Below are 14,431 nucleotides of genomic sequence, written 5' to 3'. Positions count from 1 at the left end.
AACAAAAGTCAAACTTTTTTAAACCAACAAAAATGTAAATAAACACCATAGAGAATTAATTATTTATTCAGCTCATTCCTACTTTTATATATCAGAAATTCCATAAATCTTTTATTTTAACAGTGAATAGGAGAATATGTGAGTGTTATTATTTGATGGCAAAAACACAACAACTTCATATACTCTACCACACTCCTTTATTGGGACTGTTATTTCTTTTTTATATATATTTGGGGGGAATTAAATCTTAAAAAATGCAAAATAACATTTTTATGCTATCACACATAACTTTAGAATCATGTCTTTCTTCCATACTTTAGTTTTACTATGACTTGTCAAGGTCATTGTAGCATTCCTCCTTGTACTGTATAATTATAACTTGTTAAAAACTGAAAACTTTTCCTTATCTAAAACCTATTACTTATCTAAAACCTATCGTTAGGTGACCAATCAATCTTCTATTTTCAGGGTGAATCCTTTGGACTTTGCAATGCTGTTTATACAATGAATGTTTCTTCTGCTCTCTATTATGATCTATGGGCGTTGTCGCTGAAATGGACTATTTAATCTGTCATGGTGCAGTTATTGTCCCTGCAATGAGAATTATCCCAGGAGTAGATATTGACACACTGCTGATCGAGCTAATCTCGTGGTCATGAGCAGACCAACCTATGTTTACTTCTGGGAGGATTGTCCTTTAAAATGAAAATTGCAATATCATGCTATGCTACGCTAACTCCAATAACTTAAAAATGCTATTAACCAACCCTTCTACAGCAAGAATTCTGTTTCATTAAATCAATCCAGTGTACAATCCACATCCGTAAACATGCAATTAGGCTCCTGCTGTTTAATGAATAAATGAATCAGGCTGTAAAGGTCTTAATCTATGGATTGTTGATTCTCGACCATGGATCAGTCATATGTTTCATACTCTGTTTATTTATCCCTCTTCTATTTATGTAGTGGACAGTTTGCTGCCAAACCAACTAAATGGCAATGCGCCAATGTTAAACTCTGACTTGGTCGAATCGAACAGTCAACATTTTGAAACAGAAGATGGTCCTGAAAAGCTGGCTGCCAACCCCAAGAAAGAAGAAGTAAAACGGGAGGAAAAGGTGCCATTTTTTGACAAAATATTTAAAAAGAAGGATCTTGAGGCCCCGGTTAATACAGAGAGTGTTGCTGAGAAGCATGAGAATGTTTCGAACGTGTCCTGTGTCCCTGCCAACGAAACACAACTGGTGAGTATTTTCCTTTTAGGGTTTGGGTCTGGGTAATGAGATTTGAGTTGAGCTGATTAATGTCTAATGTGTTTGCAAGTGTGGGTCAATTTTAAGGCCAGGTTTTTGGCTTCATTTTTAACTTTAGTCCTCAAATTCTCACAAAATATTTTGGCTTCAGGATGGAGAAGGAGGCTCATCAGATGAAACACTTGTTAGGGAGGCTGAGGTCATGAGGAAAAGAAATGACACATCATGCGTCTACTTTGAGCCGCTGATCACGGTGATGGAAACAATCTCAGAGGAGGAAGAACATTTCATTCTAGTCAAAATGGAGCAGGTCTACGGAAAAGGTACCAATATTTCTCAAGAAGATTTGGTGCTTGAAGACTCTTCGAAAAAGTACGCTGCTTGGAACCAAGAGTTGTCAACCATTGACGAAGTTCCTGAAGATGAATGATGAGCTTGTTACATTTCAGAAACCCAGAAGTGAAATCTACATAAACAAGCATGCCGTCACAATAATGGAGCCGGAATGTTCAGCTGCTGATTCCGACCCATCGTTCTTAGAGACCAATATTCCTCTTAAAACTGAGACAAACTCTGGAAAACTGATATGCGCGGAAACCGATGGAGTTCTGGAAAGTATTGAAGACAATACATACACCTATCCGAGAATCATCTCCCCAAAGTGAAGTCACCGAAGGATCTGCAGAAACTGTACCAAACCACTCAGAATCGTTCATCCAAATCCCAACAGTACCAAAACAAGCTAAGGTGTCTCTCAGAGGAGAATGAACGTTCACATGAGGATGAATCTGTTGTGTTTATGGAGACTATTGTTTAGGGAATGTCCAAGAACCCTCAAGTTTGTAAAATCACATTCGCAGAATGGTGTAATTTGACAGCAGAATCATTGACAAAAGCGGAGCTGGTTTCAAGAAACTCAATCGAAGAGGAGCCAGTTGAAGAAAACATTGGGAAAACCAGGAACAAAATGTTTTTCTTCTCTTTTTTCTGGTGACCCGTCAGAGAAGATTGAGAGCAGCTTAAGATATTTTAAGACTATTATTGAGCCTGAACTTTGCCTTTTGATCCCAGAATCAACATCAGAGATAGCCACAGTAGAAAAAAAGTCTAAGGAAGGTTAGTCAGACCAGCAGAAAATGAAAGCTTATTAACAAATAAGACTGGAGTCTCTCTCCAGACTTTACAGTTGAACATGTTCACCAGGTTAATTATTCACTTTAGTAAATCGATTATAGTAGGAGTGCAATACAAAGCCTATTTTCTGCTGTGATCATTTTCTTGGACTCATTGTTATAATACTGTTTTTTTATTATGCTGTGTATGTACTCTTACAGTACATGAAATGTGACTGTGAGGATTTTTTTTCTTTTCTTTTCTAGCATAAAGTTTCTAAAACATATCTGAGTTGGCACCTCTTGTTTGAATCTTTGACCCGATCTTTCTGTGTTGAGTTTTTCCTATCGTTTAACAATTGAAGATTATTTCACTGGAAACTAAAGGGAAGTGTCTACCTTCGAGGGGTGAATGATAGTAGAAAGAGGGTTTTTAAAATCCAAATAATAATAAAATGACACCATAAAAACACTGTTCCTACATCATGGTTTATCTATAGCGGCAGGTCTAGGAACCGATTAACCGTAATGAACCAATAAATTTGATCTTCAAGTAAGCGATGAGTAAAACAGAAACGTCGTGAGATCAGCTCCTCTACAAAAGCCAGTAGGCCGACACTCTCTGTTTCTTCCTTGACAATGTTTAGTCCTTTCTTTCTGATTCTGATTGGTGAAATGAGGCTTTGTTCTTCCCACCTATATTGTTGCATTCTCACACTACACTGTGATTCCACACACAAATTTATCCATTCAAAGGCTTAATAATCACCAAGATTTAGACCCCAAGAAGAGCTGCTGTGGCCGAGTCCTTGTCACTAAAGATTCACTACCTGTAGATTTGTGTAATTTTATCTCAAGGGAAAATAAATAATTCTCCACCAATTAGGTTCTAGTGTTGTGCTCAAAACCAAATTAGTATGTGAAATCTAGAGCCTGTTTAAACTGAGACGCAATGGTATTAAGAGAAAAAGCCCCGCTACCGATTTGTTTGGACACAGTAAGAGCTCAAGTTTGACCTCAGTCCGAGAGACAGCGAGAGTCCTTATCAATACGAGTAGTGATTAATAATATATGCGAATATAAATACTAACTATTGCCTGACGGGGAAAGTTCTACGTCTTATCACCTTGCATGATCGGTACGCAGTTACCTTCAAGCTCTGCATTGTGCTGTGCATGAAGTTGACCTCAGTCACTCAGGGAAAGAGATCCATCTAACATTTATTGGAATTATTTGGTTGACCTTTTATTAATCATCTCCTCAATAAAGCTAACAAATTGCTGGTCACTGACGACCCCAATTCTCAACTAGAGAACAAGATGACACAATGACTCTCGGTCTTAAGCCTTACAACACTATTAGATGAAGTAAAAAAATCAATATTCAACACGTCGTAGGGCCTCATTATTGAGACACACCAAGGTTTTGGATCTTCTGACAATTCTTGAGACACGACCGTCTGACATAGTTGAATATAAATGAGTAGGGTTGAAGGGGGGGTTATGCGCAATCATAATGGGGTTATTGTTTGCAATGTGCAGAGTAGGCAGAGGCATGGTTGGAATTGTGCTCCCATCTCAATGCTGCTATTAAGACGCTGCTGCATTGCTTTGCCTGTCCATAACCCCCCCAAAGGCTAACTCTGTGTGATGGTGCTTAGGAGACAGCTAACCAAAAGCAAGAAGCACTGACAGAAGCTGAGGTCGGGACTACAGACCACACTGACAACGCTAACAGCACATCTGCTGAAACGGAGACTAACTCAGAAGAGAGTCCAGTTATGAATTTCTTCAAAAATTTAGTAAGTTATCCATTTTAAAAGTCAATAAGAAAATGTGATCATGTGTGAATTTGGGGAATTTTTACTGTTCTCTTTTTTTCCCAAAACCAGGCTAAATATGGTAAATATTGGTGTAAATTTATCTTGATCTAGCTACTTAAAAACAATATTGTCATGTGAATGGCTTCCGCTTGCTGATATTGAATGTAAATTATAATAATTATCAATAGCAGCAATGATACTGTATCTACCGACTAACAAACTCTCCTCTGATGTACAACAGGCGGCCATTGTGTTTCCTCTTCATCATGCCGTTGTTTGGAACGTGTGGCGTTTTAAAGAGTTTCAGTGCCCTCGTGCCAGGATAATCAAGGCTTAGAACATGCGGGAATGTGGTGGCACATTGTTGGAGCCATCGCTTGAGCTCACAAGGGAGGCCTGTGCAGCTAGAAGTTTAGATCGGGAAAGATAGAGCGAGTGCAGGCCTACGCCATCTCCACAGTACAATGGTGCCCACTTTGTCAGCATACATAGTGTGCAAACATGGCCACACTTAGACTCATTCTTATTTTTGTATACTGCCATTTACTTTACGTGCCTTACGTGCAGCCTCAACGTTTTAAATTGCTTGGCTTTTTATTTTTTTGCACTTGGGCACAATGTTACTCTATTTTATGTTTTTCTTTTATGACAGAATTTAACGCTGACTGTCCCTTCCGTTGTTCGGCAGATGACTCCCACTAAAACATCCAAAAAGGAAACTCCTGAAGTCCCAAAGGATCAGGTGACCAATTAAATTGAATCATAGAATAATCATAGATGATCACAATGGATCAAACAGGACATCAGTCAATGCTTGGTCATAATACTGTCATACATCATTGTCGAGCAGAAACCTCTTATGTCTAAATTGACTATATTTCACATTTTATTCCACAAATGTACAAAATACTAATGATCCAACTTAAATCATTTACTTTTTGTTTTCTGAAAAAAACACAGGGACATCAAGGATTCTGCTCGACATCCATTTAATATGAATCCATTCATTTACTTAATTATTTTTTATTTATATCACTGTCTAATTGCAACTTCATGAGTGTACTTCCTATAATCATTTTCATATTTCATAATTTTCACATTTTAAATGTTACACAGTGGCTAGGTGATTCAGTCATTTATGTGAGCTAATTTTTAAAATTCAATGATTTAAAACATTTACTGCCGACATGCATTGCTTATGCAATTATTGCGCCGTAAATAAAAAGGAATCAGTTTTAAAAAGTCAGTCAATGTTTCTAGCTTAAATACTAACTTAGTAGTTTAATTATAGCAATGTATCGTTGTCACAAGTAGCGTTTTACTTATTGTTTTGTTGCAAAATGGAGTACATGTATTATTCAGCAGAAAGACAGTATATGTCATCTGAATTTTTTTCAATGAGCATTGTTCCTTTAATAAAATTTGAAAATGACACCACATATGTATATATATATATATATATATATATATATATATATATATATATATATATATATATATATATATGTATATATATATGTATATATATATATATATATGTATATATATATATATATATATATATATATATATGTTCATTAATATGTGCTGTCCCTCATTAAATAAATCAAACTCGCCAGCCAATGCATTGAATAAAAACCTTATTTACTGCCAGTCACCAAATATGTAAATTTGATCCCAAATAAAATGCAGCTATAAATAAACAACAAGAAAGTGCTCTCAGACTTAAAAGTAAAGTTAGAACATGAATGGAGTAGTGTTGCCTTTCATAAGACAGCAACATTGAAATCAGTAAACGAGTTGTGGTAAATGATATTTATCGAATCCAGCGATTTTGGTCAGACAAGCCTTCTTTTTGTTGCGGCTGAATATATTTTTATGGCTTGTGGTCATTTTTGCTTCTCGACTCTAAACTGCTGCCTATTTTGTCGCTAAACAGAGGCAGAGGGAGAACCAGTCAGCGACAACCACCACTGTGAGCATATTGTCTATTTCCTCCTAAAGCCAAAGGGCTCCTTTTTGTTTGTCTTGGGTTCCCCTTCTGTTAAAGCTCTTTTGTCTTGACAGATTCTTACACAATCTTGATGTTTCTGACTGTAAAGGGACAGTTTAATACCTTGCAATCACCCCTTTATTTTAGCACATGAGTACATAAGATAGTTGTTATGGTCTGGGGATCCTAATTGAAGTCTCAGTTGGATAATCTTTGATCGTTTTTGTGTGTTTTCTGTGGGTATTCTGGCTTTTATACAACCTATTTGAAAAAAAGGTGAACCTAAACTTCTAAATTGGTGTGAATGAATATAATTGTTTATCATGAAGTACCCGGAGATTGATTGGCTAGAAACTGATGAAAAACGCTATAGAAAATCGTGTTTAATTTCCATTAAAAACCTGAATTCTGACACTGTTTCCCTCCCAAGGTTGCACAAATTTCTGATCCTCCGGCGGCTTCCAAGGGAATGTTAATCCCACCACCTCCTCCACCAGAGCTTCCAAAAGTGGAAGTCAAAGCAGAGCCAGGTAGCAAATCAGCAAAGCCCACCACCTCCAAAGAAAAAACAAAAGCTGTGGCAAAGAGTGCCGAATCCCCCAAATCAGCCAAAGATGTTCTGAGCAAATTCTTTCGTCCAAAGGTAAATGAATAATATTGCATTATATATCACACACTGTATCTGTGGGTGTCAATGTTCCTGAAGTGTATGAGTTGAAGGTACAATCAACACCCCATAAAAGTATGCCATTGGCCTCTGTCTTGTGGAACCCAAGTTTCTACAAAGGGATTCGCTTAGTATCATCATTCAAGAGCAACATTCTGGACAAGATAGGATTAAGATGACAAAGTTAGAATTTCAGCATTATTTGGAATTGTTTACATCAAGGGTGTCAGACTTGGGTGGGTTCGCGGGCCGCATTAACGTCAACTCGATTTCACGTGGGCCGGACCATTTTAGATATAATATTTAGATTTTTTTAAATAAATTGATTAAAATAACTGGATTAAAAGCCCTGAATATTCAGTTTATATAGATATAAAACAATGTTTATTTTAGCTTTTTTATATATTTTTAGATTTTACAAAATGATATTTTAACTAAAAACACAGAAAAAATGGATTAAAAAATTACAATTATTGATTGAAAAGGGGGAAAATCAGGAAATTTAATATACATTGATACTCTTCATTTTAATTTGATCCTAAAATAGAAAGTCGGCACTCATGATTTACTTTCCCGGGCCACACAAAATGATGCGGCGGGCCAGATTTGGCCCCCGGGCCGCCACTTTGACACGTGGTTTACATGGTGGTTATTAGGTGAGTGATATTTGATGTTCATTGAGAAGAAAATTCATCATTAGCCTTCTCAAAATAGAGTGACAGAGATACTAGTACACATCCCTATAATTTGGTCTTTTTCCCCTTGCTATTTTTCAAATAACATTTATGCAGACGAGTGGATTTGACTTTTTTTATTATTTCCAATCTCCTGAACATAAACGTCACATCACTGGCGGAATAAGTTTTGAAATGATATTGTTCTTTTTTTGTATCGCAAAAGTATGGAATTGTAAGACTTTTATATTGACTATTTTTAGCAGAATAAATAGCATTTTCCTTTCACTGTAAGATTCATCTTTCATGATATTTTTTTAATTTTATTATACAATTATAAGTGACTAAACTTCAAGTGAAGGTTATTTTTATTGTCTTATTTGGAAATTGATGTCTTGAAGTTACTTCAAATGAATTTCATTTTGCAAACCATGCATTTCATGCAACTATTGAATGTGGAAGGAGTTTTTGGTGAGGTTTGCCATGAATAACAATGCTTTATAGTTCCTTATCTTTTGATAAGAATTGTTTCAATGTGCTACAGACTAACAAGGAGACAGAGCTGCAAGCAGCAGAAGTTGAAGTAATTTCCATAGTAGAAAAACAGGTAAACTCATCCAGCTGCACACTGGAAGCGCGTATACCATATTTTCACGACTATAAGGCGCACTTAAAAGTCTTAAATTTTCTCCAAAATAGACAGGGCGCCTTATAATCCAGTGTGCTTTATATATGGGAAAAAATGCCATTCATTGAGGGTGCGCCTTATAATGCAGTGCGCCTTATAGTCTGGAAAATACGGTAAATGTATTTGTAGCGACTTACACTGAGCGGCAAATGTACAATAATTTCACTTGCAGGAAATGTCCGATGATGTGCAACAAGCAGTAATAGAGGTTGAGGTATTTAACTGACAGTAAATATTTGACTTCTTTCATTTATGATAAGAAACCCTAACGAGCTTTGAAAAAATGTTTTTATTTGAATTTGCGAATGAGGCTGAAGAACCTCAACAGACACCAAAGAAGGCAGCACTGGTGATTGTAGTGGAGAAGGTAAATAAGCCAAAAAAATGTGCTACTACCAGTTTATCTTTCTTTTGCAGCTGCTCTCATGACGTGATTTTTGGCGGAAAAAATGCACGTCTCAAGTAGCGTGTGGGAAATTGACTTTTAAATTGCGTGTTTAGGTGTACAGATGAGCGTTCATTAACAAGAAGTCTTGGAAAATTTGACTCAGAAATAAGAACATTTTACCAGTTTTCTAGAAATTGATTTAATTCTGTCATATGCCTTGCACTGCTGCTATTTAATTGGAATAAATCTAATATAGCCAAAGTATCGTATTTTCTGGAATATAAGTCACATTTTTTCATAGTTTGTTCTGGGCCTGCAACATATAATATGTCTTTTTTTTCAGTTTGACTGCCAACATTTTGTGTTTTTTAGGCTATAGTTATCAGAAAAATGGTTAATCTGTTACATAAACGATTATTTTGACTGTGTTTCACTATTTTCCTATTACTATTTACTGTATAATATTGTATAACTCATACTGCAGTGCAATTTATAGATTTTTTTCTCTTTCATTGTGTATTCTTTGGCTCTTGTGACTTATAGTTCGAAAAATATGGTGACAGCTACATTAAGTGTTGTAATTCTCTTCTAAAGTTGGAATATTTGATGTGAAAACAATACAACTTTTTCTACAGATGATGGTAGCGGCATCACAGCCGGAGGTAGAAAACGAGGTAATGAGGTAGAAAGGTTACATTTTGTGTGGAACATTCCTACAGTACATGCATACTGTACTATAAAATGGTATACGTACTGTTTTATCTGGATGTGGTATTTCTCTGCTCTATCAAAAAGATGAATCCTTCCAGATTTTCCAAAATGTGTTTTAATTTTTGCAAGGAATTTCTTCTTTTCCCTAGCCTGCATCAGTTCATGAACCTGCACTTTTATCTACTCTTTATCTCCTTGATATCCTCTTTGATTTGCAGATGTCCACTTGGACTGTAATTTATACGCTTGTCTGGTTATTGGGTAAAATTATTCATCCAATTGACATAAAACTTCAGAAAGAGCACATTCCAGTTCGGTGCTGAGACCCATGAAGGTCAAGGAATTTCTTTCACCTTGAAAATGTGTAACATGACATCTTCTTTCTTCTTCTTCAAATGATTAACTGATCATTTTCTTTCCGCTCTTGTAAGCACTGTCTTCAGTTTGGTGTAATCTAGGTGTGCTGCTTTTCTATTTTGGTTGGGTTTTTTCCCTCTCTAAAATCAGATTTCAGTTATAGGTGCCCACTTTAATGGCGTGCTTATTATCCTCCTTTTAAAATACCTTGTGTTTATGATTCTTTGTTTGTTTTTGTTTTTTTTAATGAGAAAAGGTGGATCCCTCTAAAGCTGGGACTCTGGAGGCCACTGCCAGGCCGGAACCACCACCTCCTGTTCATGAGGAGAAAAATATGCCATCAAAGTCCTCCTTCCTGTCTTTCTTCAAGCCTAAAGTAAGAAAATCGTTAATTTCTAGGTCACTTAGAAAGATATCTTGTGGACATTTTTGTTGCATCTGGGATGAAATATAGGATTCTCTCACAAACTTATGAAATCATAACAACGAACTCATTCAACTTTTTTTCCGGAAGCCAATCACTGAAAATGTCAAGGCAAAATTATACCTCTACAGTATATATTTTCTACTTTTAAATCATGTCATTTTTATTTTCTTAAAATAGGGCAATAGCATGGCATAACACAAATGTACTTTCTTGACACACAATAGGTAAGAAACACTTTTCTATCAAAAGTCTGACCATTTAGAGTCATAAAGTGTGTTTGTATTGTAGCAGGAACAAAAATAAGCAGAGGGAGATGGCCTCAGTCAAATAACGAAACAAAATATCTTCTTTTTAAAGCACATTGTGCTCCACTTCTTTCAGGCAAGTGAACCCAAGAAGTCGCGCCCTGATCCTGCCAAAGCTGCAGAAGCAACTGCCGTGGTGAAGGCCAAAGAGGAGCCCAAAGCAACAGTCAAGTCACTTGAGATGGTCGTAGACGACAAAGTGACCTCAGTGGCCCCCAAAACTGCCGACGGTGTCCCCAGTGTGGCCCGGAAGCCAGAGAAGAGAAACTCCATCCAGCTCTTCTTGAAGCACCTGGTAAATTGAAAAAAAAAGAAAGAAAACATCAAAAAAATTAGAAAAAAAAAATTACAAACTCAAAACTTAAAAAGGCAGTTATTTTTAATGATAATATGTTATAGCATTGTTACCACTAGATGGCAGGACTACCTCACCCGGTGGAATAAGTCAATTTAGGAGACTGCCTAACCCCCGTTTTGCCCAAAAACATACTACTACTATCTGAGAACAAAGTTGCCCAAGATCAGCACTTGTTGAGACAAAAACAAAAAATGGGGGGCTGACCAGGAGAAGAGACGGCGACTAAGAACATTGAAATCAATTAAATGAAAAAAATGGTGGGTTGTTAAGCCTGCAGTCATTTACAGTGGTCTTAGTAACTCAAAATTGAAGTGTATCCCTGCATATTAATGAAGTGCCCCACCGGTTAATCCAAGACACAAACAAGACCCAGACTTTTGGGAGTCAACCCTCAGACAAGACAAAGACCCTCAACATATGGTTTCAGGACTGCTATTAATACCAAGACAGGTCTTCAGAGTCACAACACTAACTGTTGACCGACTTTGATCCGTTATTTTATCTTTTGGGGGGCCACGTGCAGTATGTAAAGTACCTGAAATCTCACTGCCAACGTCTCTTGTCATGTGTTGAATAAAAATATTGTTAACTATTCGTGGATGAACCCATTGCACCCCATCTGTTATGATCGCGGCGCGATCGGGGAGATTTGGACCCAGGCGCGGGGAAGCAGGCTGAGACGAGACGGGCTGTTCTCATGACAGTAACTTTTAATGACTCAAAAGGGCTTTAGAAAACAACAAAGGCTTGGAACAAAATGTGAGCATGGGGAATAGTACCTTGTAGCGATTGTGTGCCGTAACACAGAGGGTGTCACGCAGGAATATGCAGGAACGATCCGACAATGACTAATAATATGCGTGGTGCTTAAATACCCATATCAGGAGGTAATCACAGATTGTTTGCAGCTGCTCTGACCTAACGGCAAGCCAGGAGGGACAAACGGGCCGCTCCTGACACCATCCCTGTTTATGACATGTTTGAAAGGATAACTAAACCTCAAAATATTTGTTTCCTAATCAAAGTATATATGATGTCATGCTTTATTGTTGCTGAATATCTAATAACTGTATGGTTTCCCCAGTCTACAATGTTTGAAAGCAATTTTCTAAAGAAACACTGACAATGTTAATGTCAAGAAAAATCTGATGCATGTTCTACTGATCTACAGGGCCAGAAACGTCATTCGACAGACGCCGGTGTCCAGACCGAGCCATTGAACGTGGCTGCAGCAGCCAAATGAAACCAGAATCAATTCCCAAGTTCTTCTGTATAGACTCCTCCTTATCGTTATGATTCTCTCTGGCTCATGTCTCCATTTTGTGGAGCCTCCGTAATAATAAATGCTTCCTTTTTTTATCCGTTTAACTGCTTAGAGGCCTATACAATTGGAGGGAATGAAAGTGAACAAATAGAGTGGAGTTAGTTGAAGATTTATAATGTACCGATTCGTGACTATGTGGGGAAAAGGTCTATTTTTTTGGTTTATTTAAGGAATTGACACATGAAATGGCATATGTATATGTAAAATGTTCATCGATTATTGACACTACTTATTAGACCATTGCTATGAATCACAATCGTTATTGTGTCTGGAGATACATATTTGCAATCTTAAAAAAATATTAACAAACTCAAGTGGGAATGAATGCAAAATGATTGCCAATGTCGTGCAAGTAGTTTGTATAAAATGCAACTGATTCTATGTTCAAAATGAGGTCGCGTCTATGTGAGCTGTCATTTAATGGCTGTCCTGTGGCATTGTCCTCTGCAATTAATTTGATGCTTTTGTCTGCTTCACAAAGTGTTTACGTCTTTTAAGGACAATAAAAAGGTTTGTTGTTTCTTGCTTAGTGCAAAATATTACAACTTCAATCAATGCAGTCACTTCATAAAACAACTGCTATGAGTCATTGGGTTTTGGAAGATCTTAAGAATGTGTGTATGGGTGTGACGAACTTGTGGGAAAATGTGTGACAACCAAACACTTGCTCTATTTTCGCAGTCAAGACTGGAAGAATTTGACCTGGATCCATTTGTTTCTTTGGTCTCCTCTAAATATCATTCTAAAATTAAGTAGGATATGTCCACAATTGGCGGCCAGGTGGGGCGAGTGGATAGCATGTCGGCCTCACAGTGGGAGACATGGGTTCAAATCCAGGTCGGTTCACCTGTATGGAGGTTGCATGTTCTCCCCGGGCCTGCGTGGGTTTTCTCCCGGTACTCGGGTTTCCTCCCACATTCGAAAGACATGCATAGTAGGTTGATTGGACACTCTAAATTGCCCCTAGGTATGAGTGTGAGCGTGAATGGTTGTTTGTCTCCATGTGCCCTGCGATTGGCTGGCCACAAATTCAGGGTGTCCCCCGCATCTGGCCCAAAGTCAGGTGGGATAGGCTCCAGCACCCCCCGCAACCCTCGTGGGGATAAAGCGGTTCAGAAAATGAGATGAGATGTCCACAATTGATGCTGACCAAAATAATTGCTATAACTGCATGTCTCACAAAACTTGACTCATTTGGCACACATTCTTTTGAGTTCCTTCATGGTTCAATTGTACAGTTGTTGCCTGGTTTTTCAGTCACCGTTCGTGTAGTCTTCATGACGTCATTCAGTATTTTAGTGCAGAAGAATACTGACCCAACCTAACTATCTTATCTAAAAAAAGCATTTCCCCCAAGCCAGGAGACAGATCAACAATGACTTTTTGTAAAAAACGACATAGTATATTAAGGCTTTTTTTTCTTAAAAAAAGACATAGTATAGTGAGGCTTTTTTTGTAAAAACCGACATAGTATAGTAAGGCTTTTTTGTGTAAAAAAAAACGACATAGTATAGTAAGGCTTTTAAAAAAACCCGACATAGTATAGTAAGGCTTTTTCCCCCTAAAAAACGACATAGTATAGTAAGGCTTTTAAAAAAACGACATAGTATAGTAAGTCTTTTTTTCCCTAAAAAACGACATAGTATAGTAAGGCATTTTTTTTTAAAAAAACAACATAGTATAGTAAGGCTTTTTTGGTAAAAATGACATAGTATAGTAAGGTGTTTTTTCTTAAAAAACAAGTAGTATAGTGAGGCTTTTTTTCTTTAAAAACCGACATATTATAGTAAGGCTTTTTTTTCTTTAAAAAATGACATAGTATAGTAAGGCTTTTGTAATGTAAAAACGACATAGTATAGTAGTATTTGTTTACACAATTTTCTTCCATTTGTTTTGCATTAACTATCAAATCTCCACATTCTCATATTCATTTGACAAGTTATGACATTTCATTGCAGGCCCTCGTGGGAACGGCTATGTGTATAGAATTAATCATTCAAAGGATTAGCAGCTGCATAGACCACCATCCAGGGAGGTTCATCCCAGGACGTGAAGCTCAATGGACGGCCAGGCCTCGGTGGGGTCATCCTGTCGCCTGTAATGCGCGTCACCTCGCTGCACCCAGCAAAAGAAATGTGCTTCCCGGTGTAGAGATATTTCTATGAAAAATTGGAGATGACAGTTACAAATAGCAAGTGAGTGCTTCTCCAGGCCTGATTCAAAACATCGGCGGCTGCAGGCTGAATTTTGGGAGGCATTGTTATGGAGATGCTCTTTCAAGGTCTCGACAAAAGGCATCTGAAAATGATACTGGCAGAACACTTGTGAAAGCCCTATAATGAGCCTGAAAAT

General features: G+C 37.3%; 1 protein-coding gene across 5 annotated transcripts; it reads left to right on the top strand.

Moving 5' to 3' along the window:
* The first annotated feature begins 971 nt into the window (after positions 1-971).
* On the top strand, positions 972-12,618 carry bcas1 (brain enriched myelin associated protein 1). 5 transcript variants are annotated; one of them, XM_077611506.1, is made up of 12 exons: positions 972-1,244; positions 4,026-4,166; positions 4,876-4,929; positions 6,127-6,162; positions 6,611-6,823; positions 8,066-8,128; positions 8,382-8,423; positions 8,520-8,576; positions 9,233-9,271; positions 9,922-10,041; positions 10,474-10,692; positions 11,927-12,618. In XM_077611506.1, exons 1-12 carry the CDS (start codon positions 1,008-1,010, stop codon positions 11,996-11,998), a joined length of 1,293 nt encoding a protein of 430 aa, XP_077467632.1. In that variant the 5' UTR covers positions 972-1,007; the 3' UTR covers positions 11,999-12,618. The 5 variants fall into 5 exon arrangements, with proteins under 5 accessions (XP_077467632.1, XP_077467623.1, XP_077467640.1 ...); XM_077611497.1 differs by having other exon boundaries at positions 4,840-4,929; XM_077611514.1 differs by lacking the exons at positions 8,382-8,423; positions 8,520-8,576 and having other exon boundaries at positions 4,840-4,929.
* Positions 12,619-14,431: the final 1,813 nt, after the last annotated feature.

The sequence above is a fragment of the Stigmatopora argus genome, chromosome 1 (genome assembly GCF_051989625.1).
Source record: "Stigmatopora argus isolate UIUO_Sarg chromosome 1, RoL_Sarg_1.0, whole genome shotgun sequence".
NCBI lineage: Eukaryota > Metazoa > Chordata > Actinopteri > Syngnathiformes > Syngnathidae > Stigmatopora > Stigmatopora argus.
The sequence above is the reverse complement of the archived record's forward strand: the minus strand, read 5'-3'. Positions and strand labels throughout refer to the sequence as shown.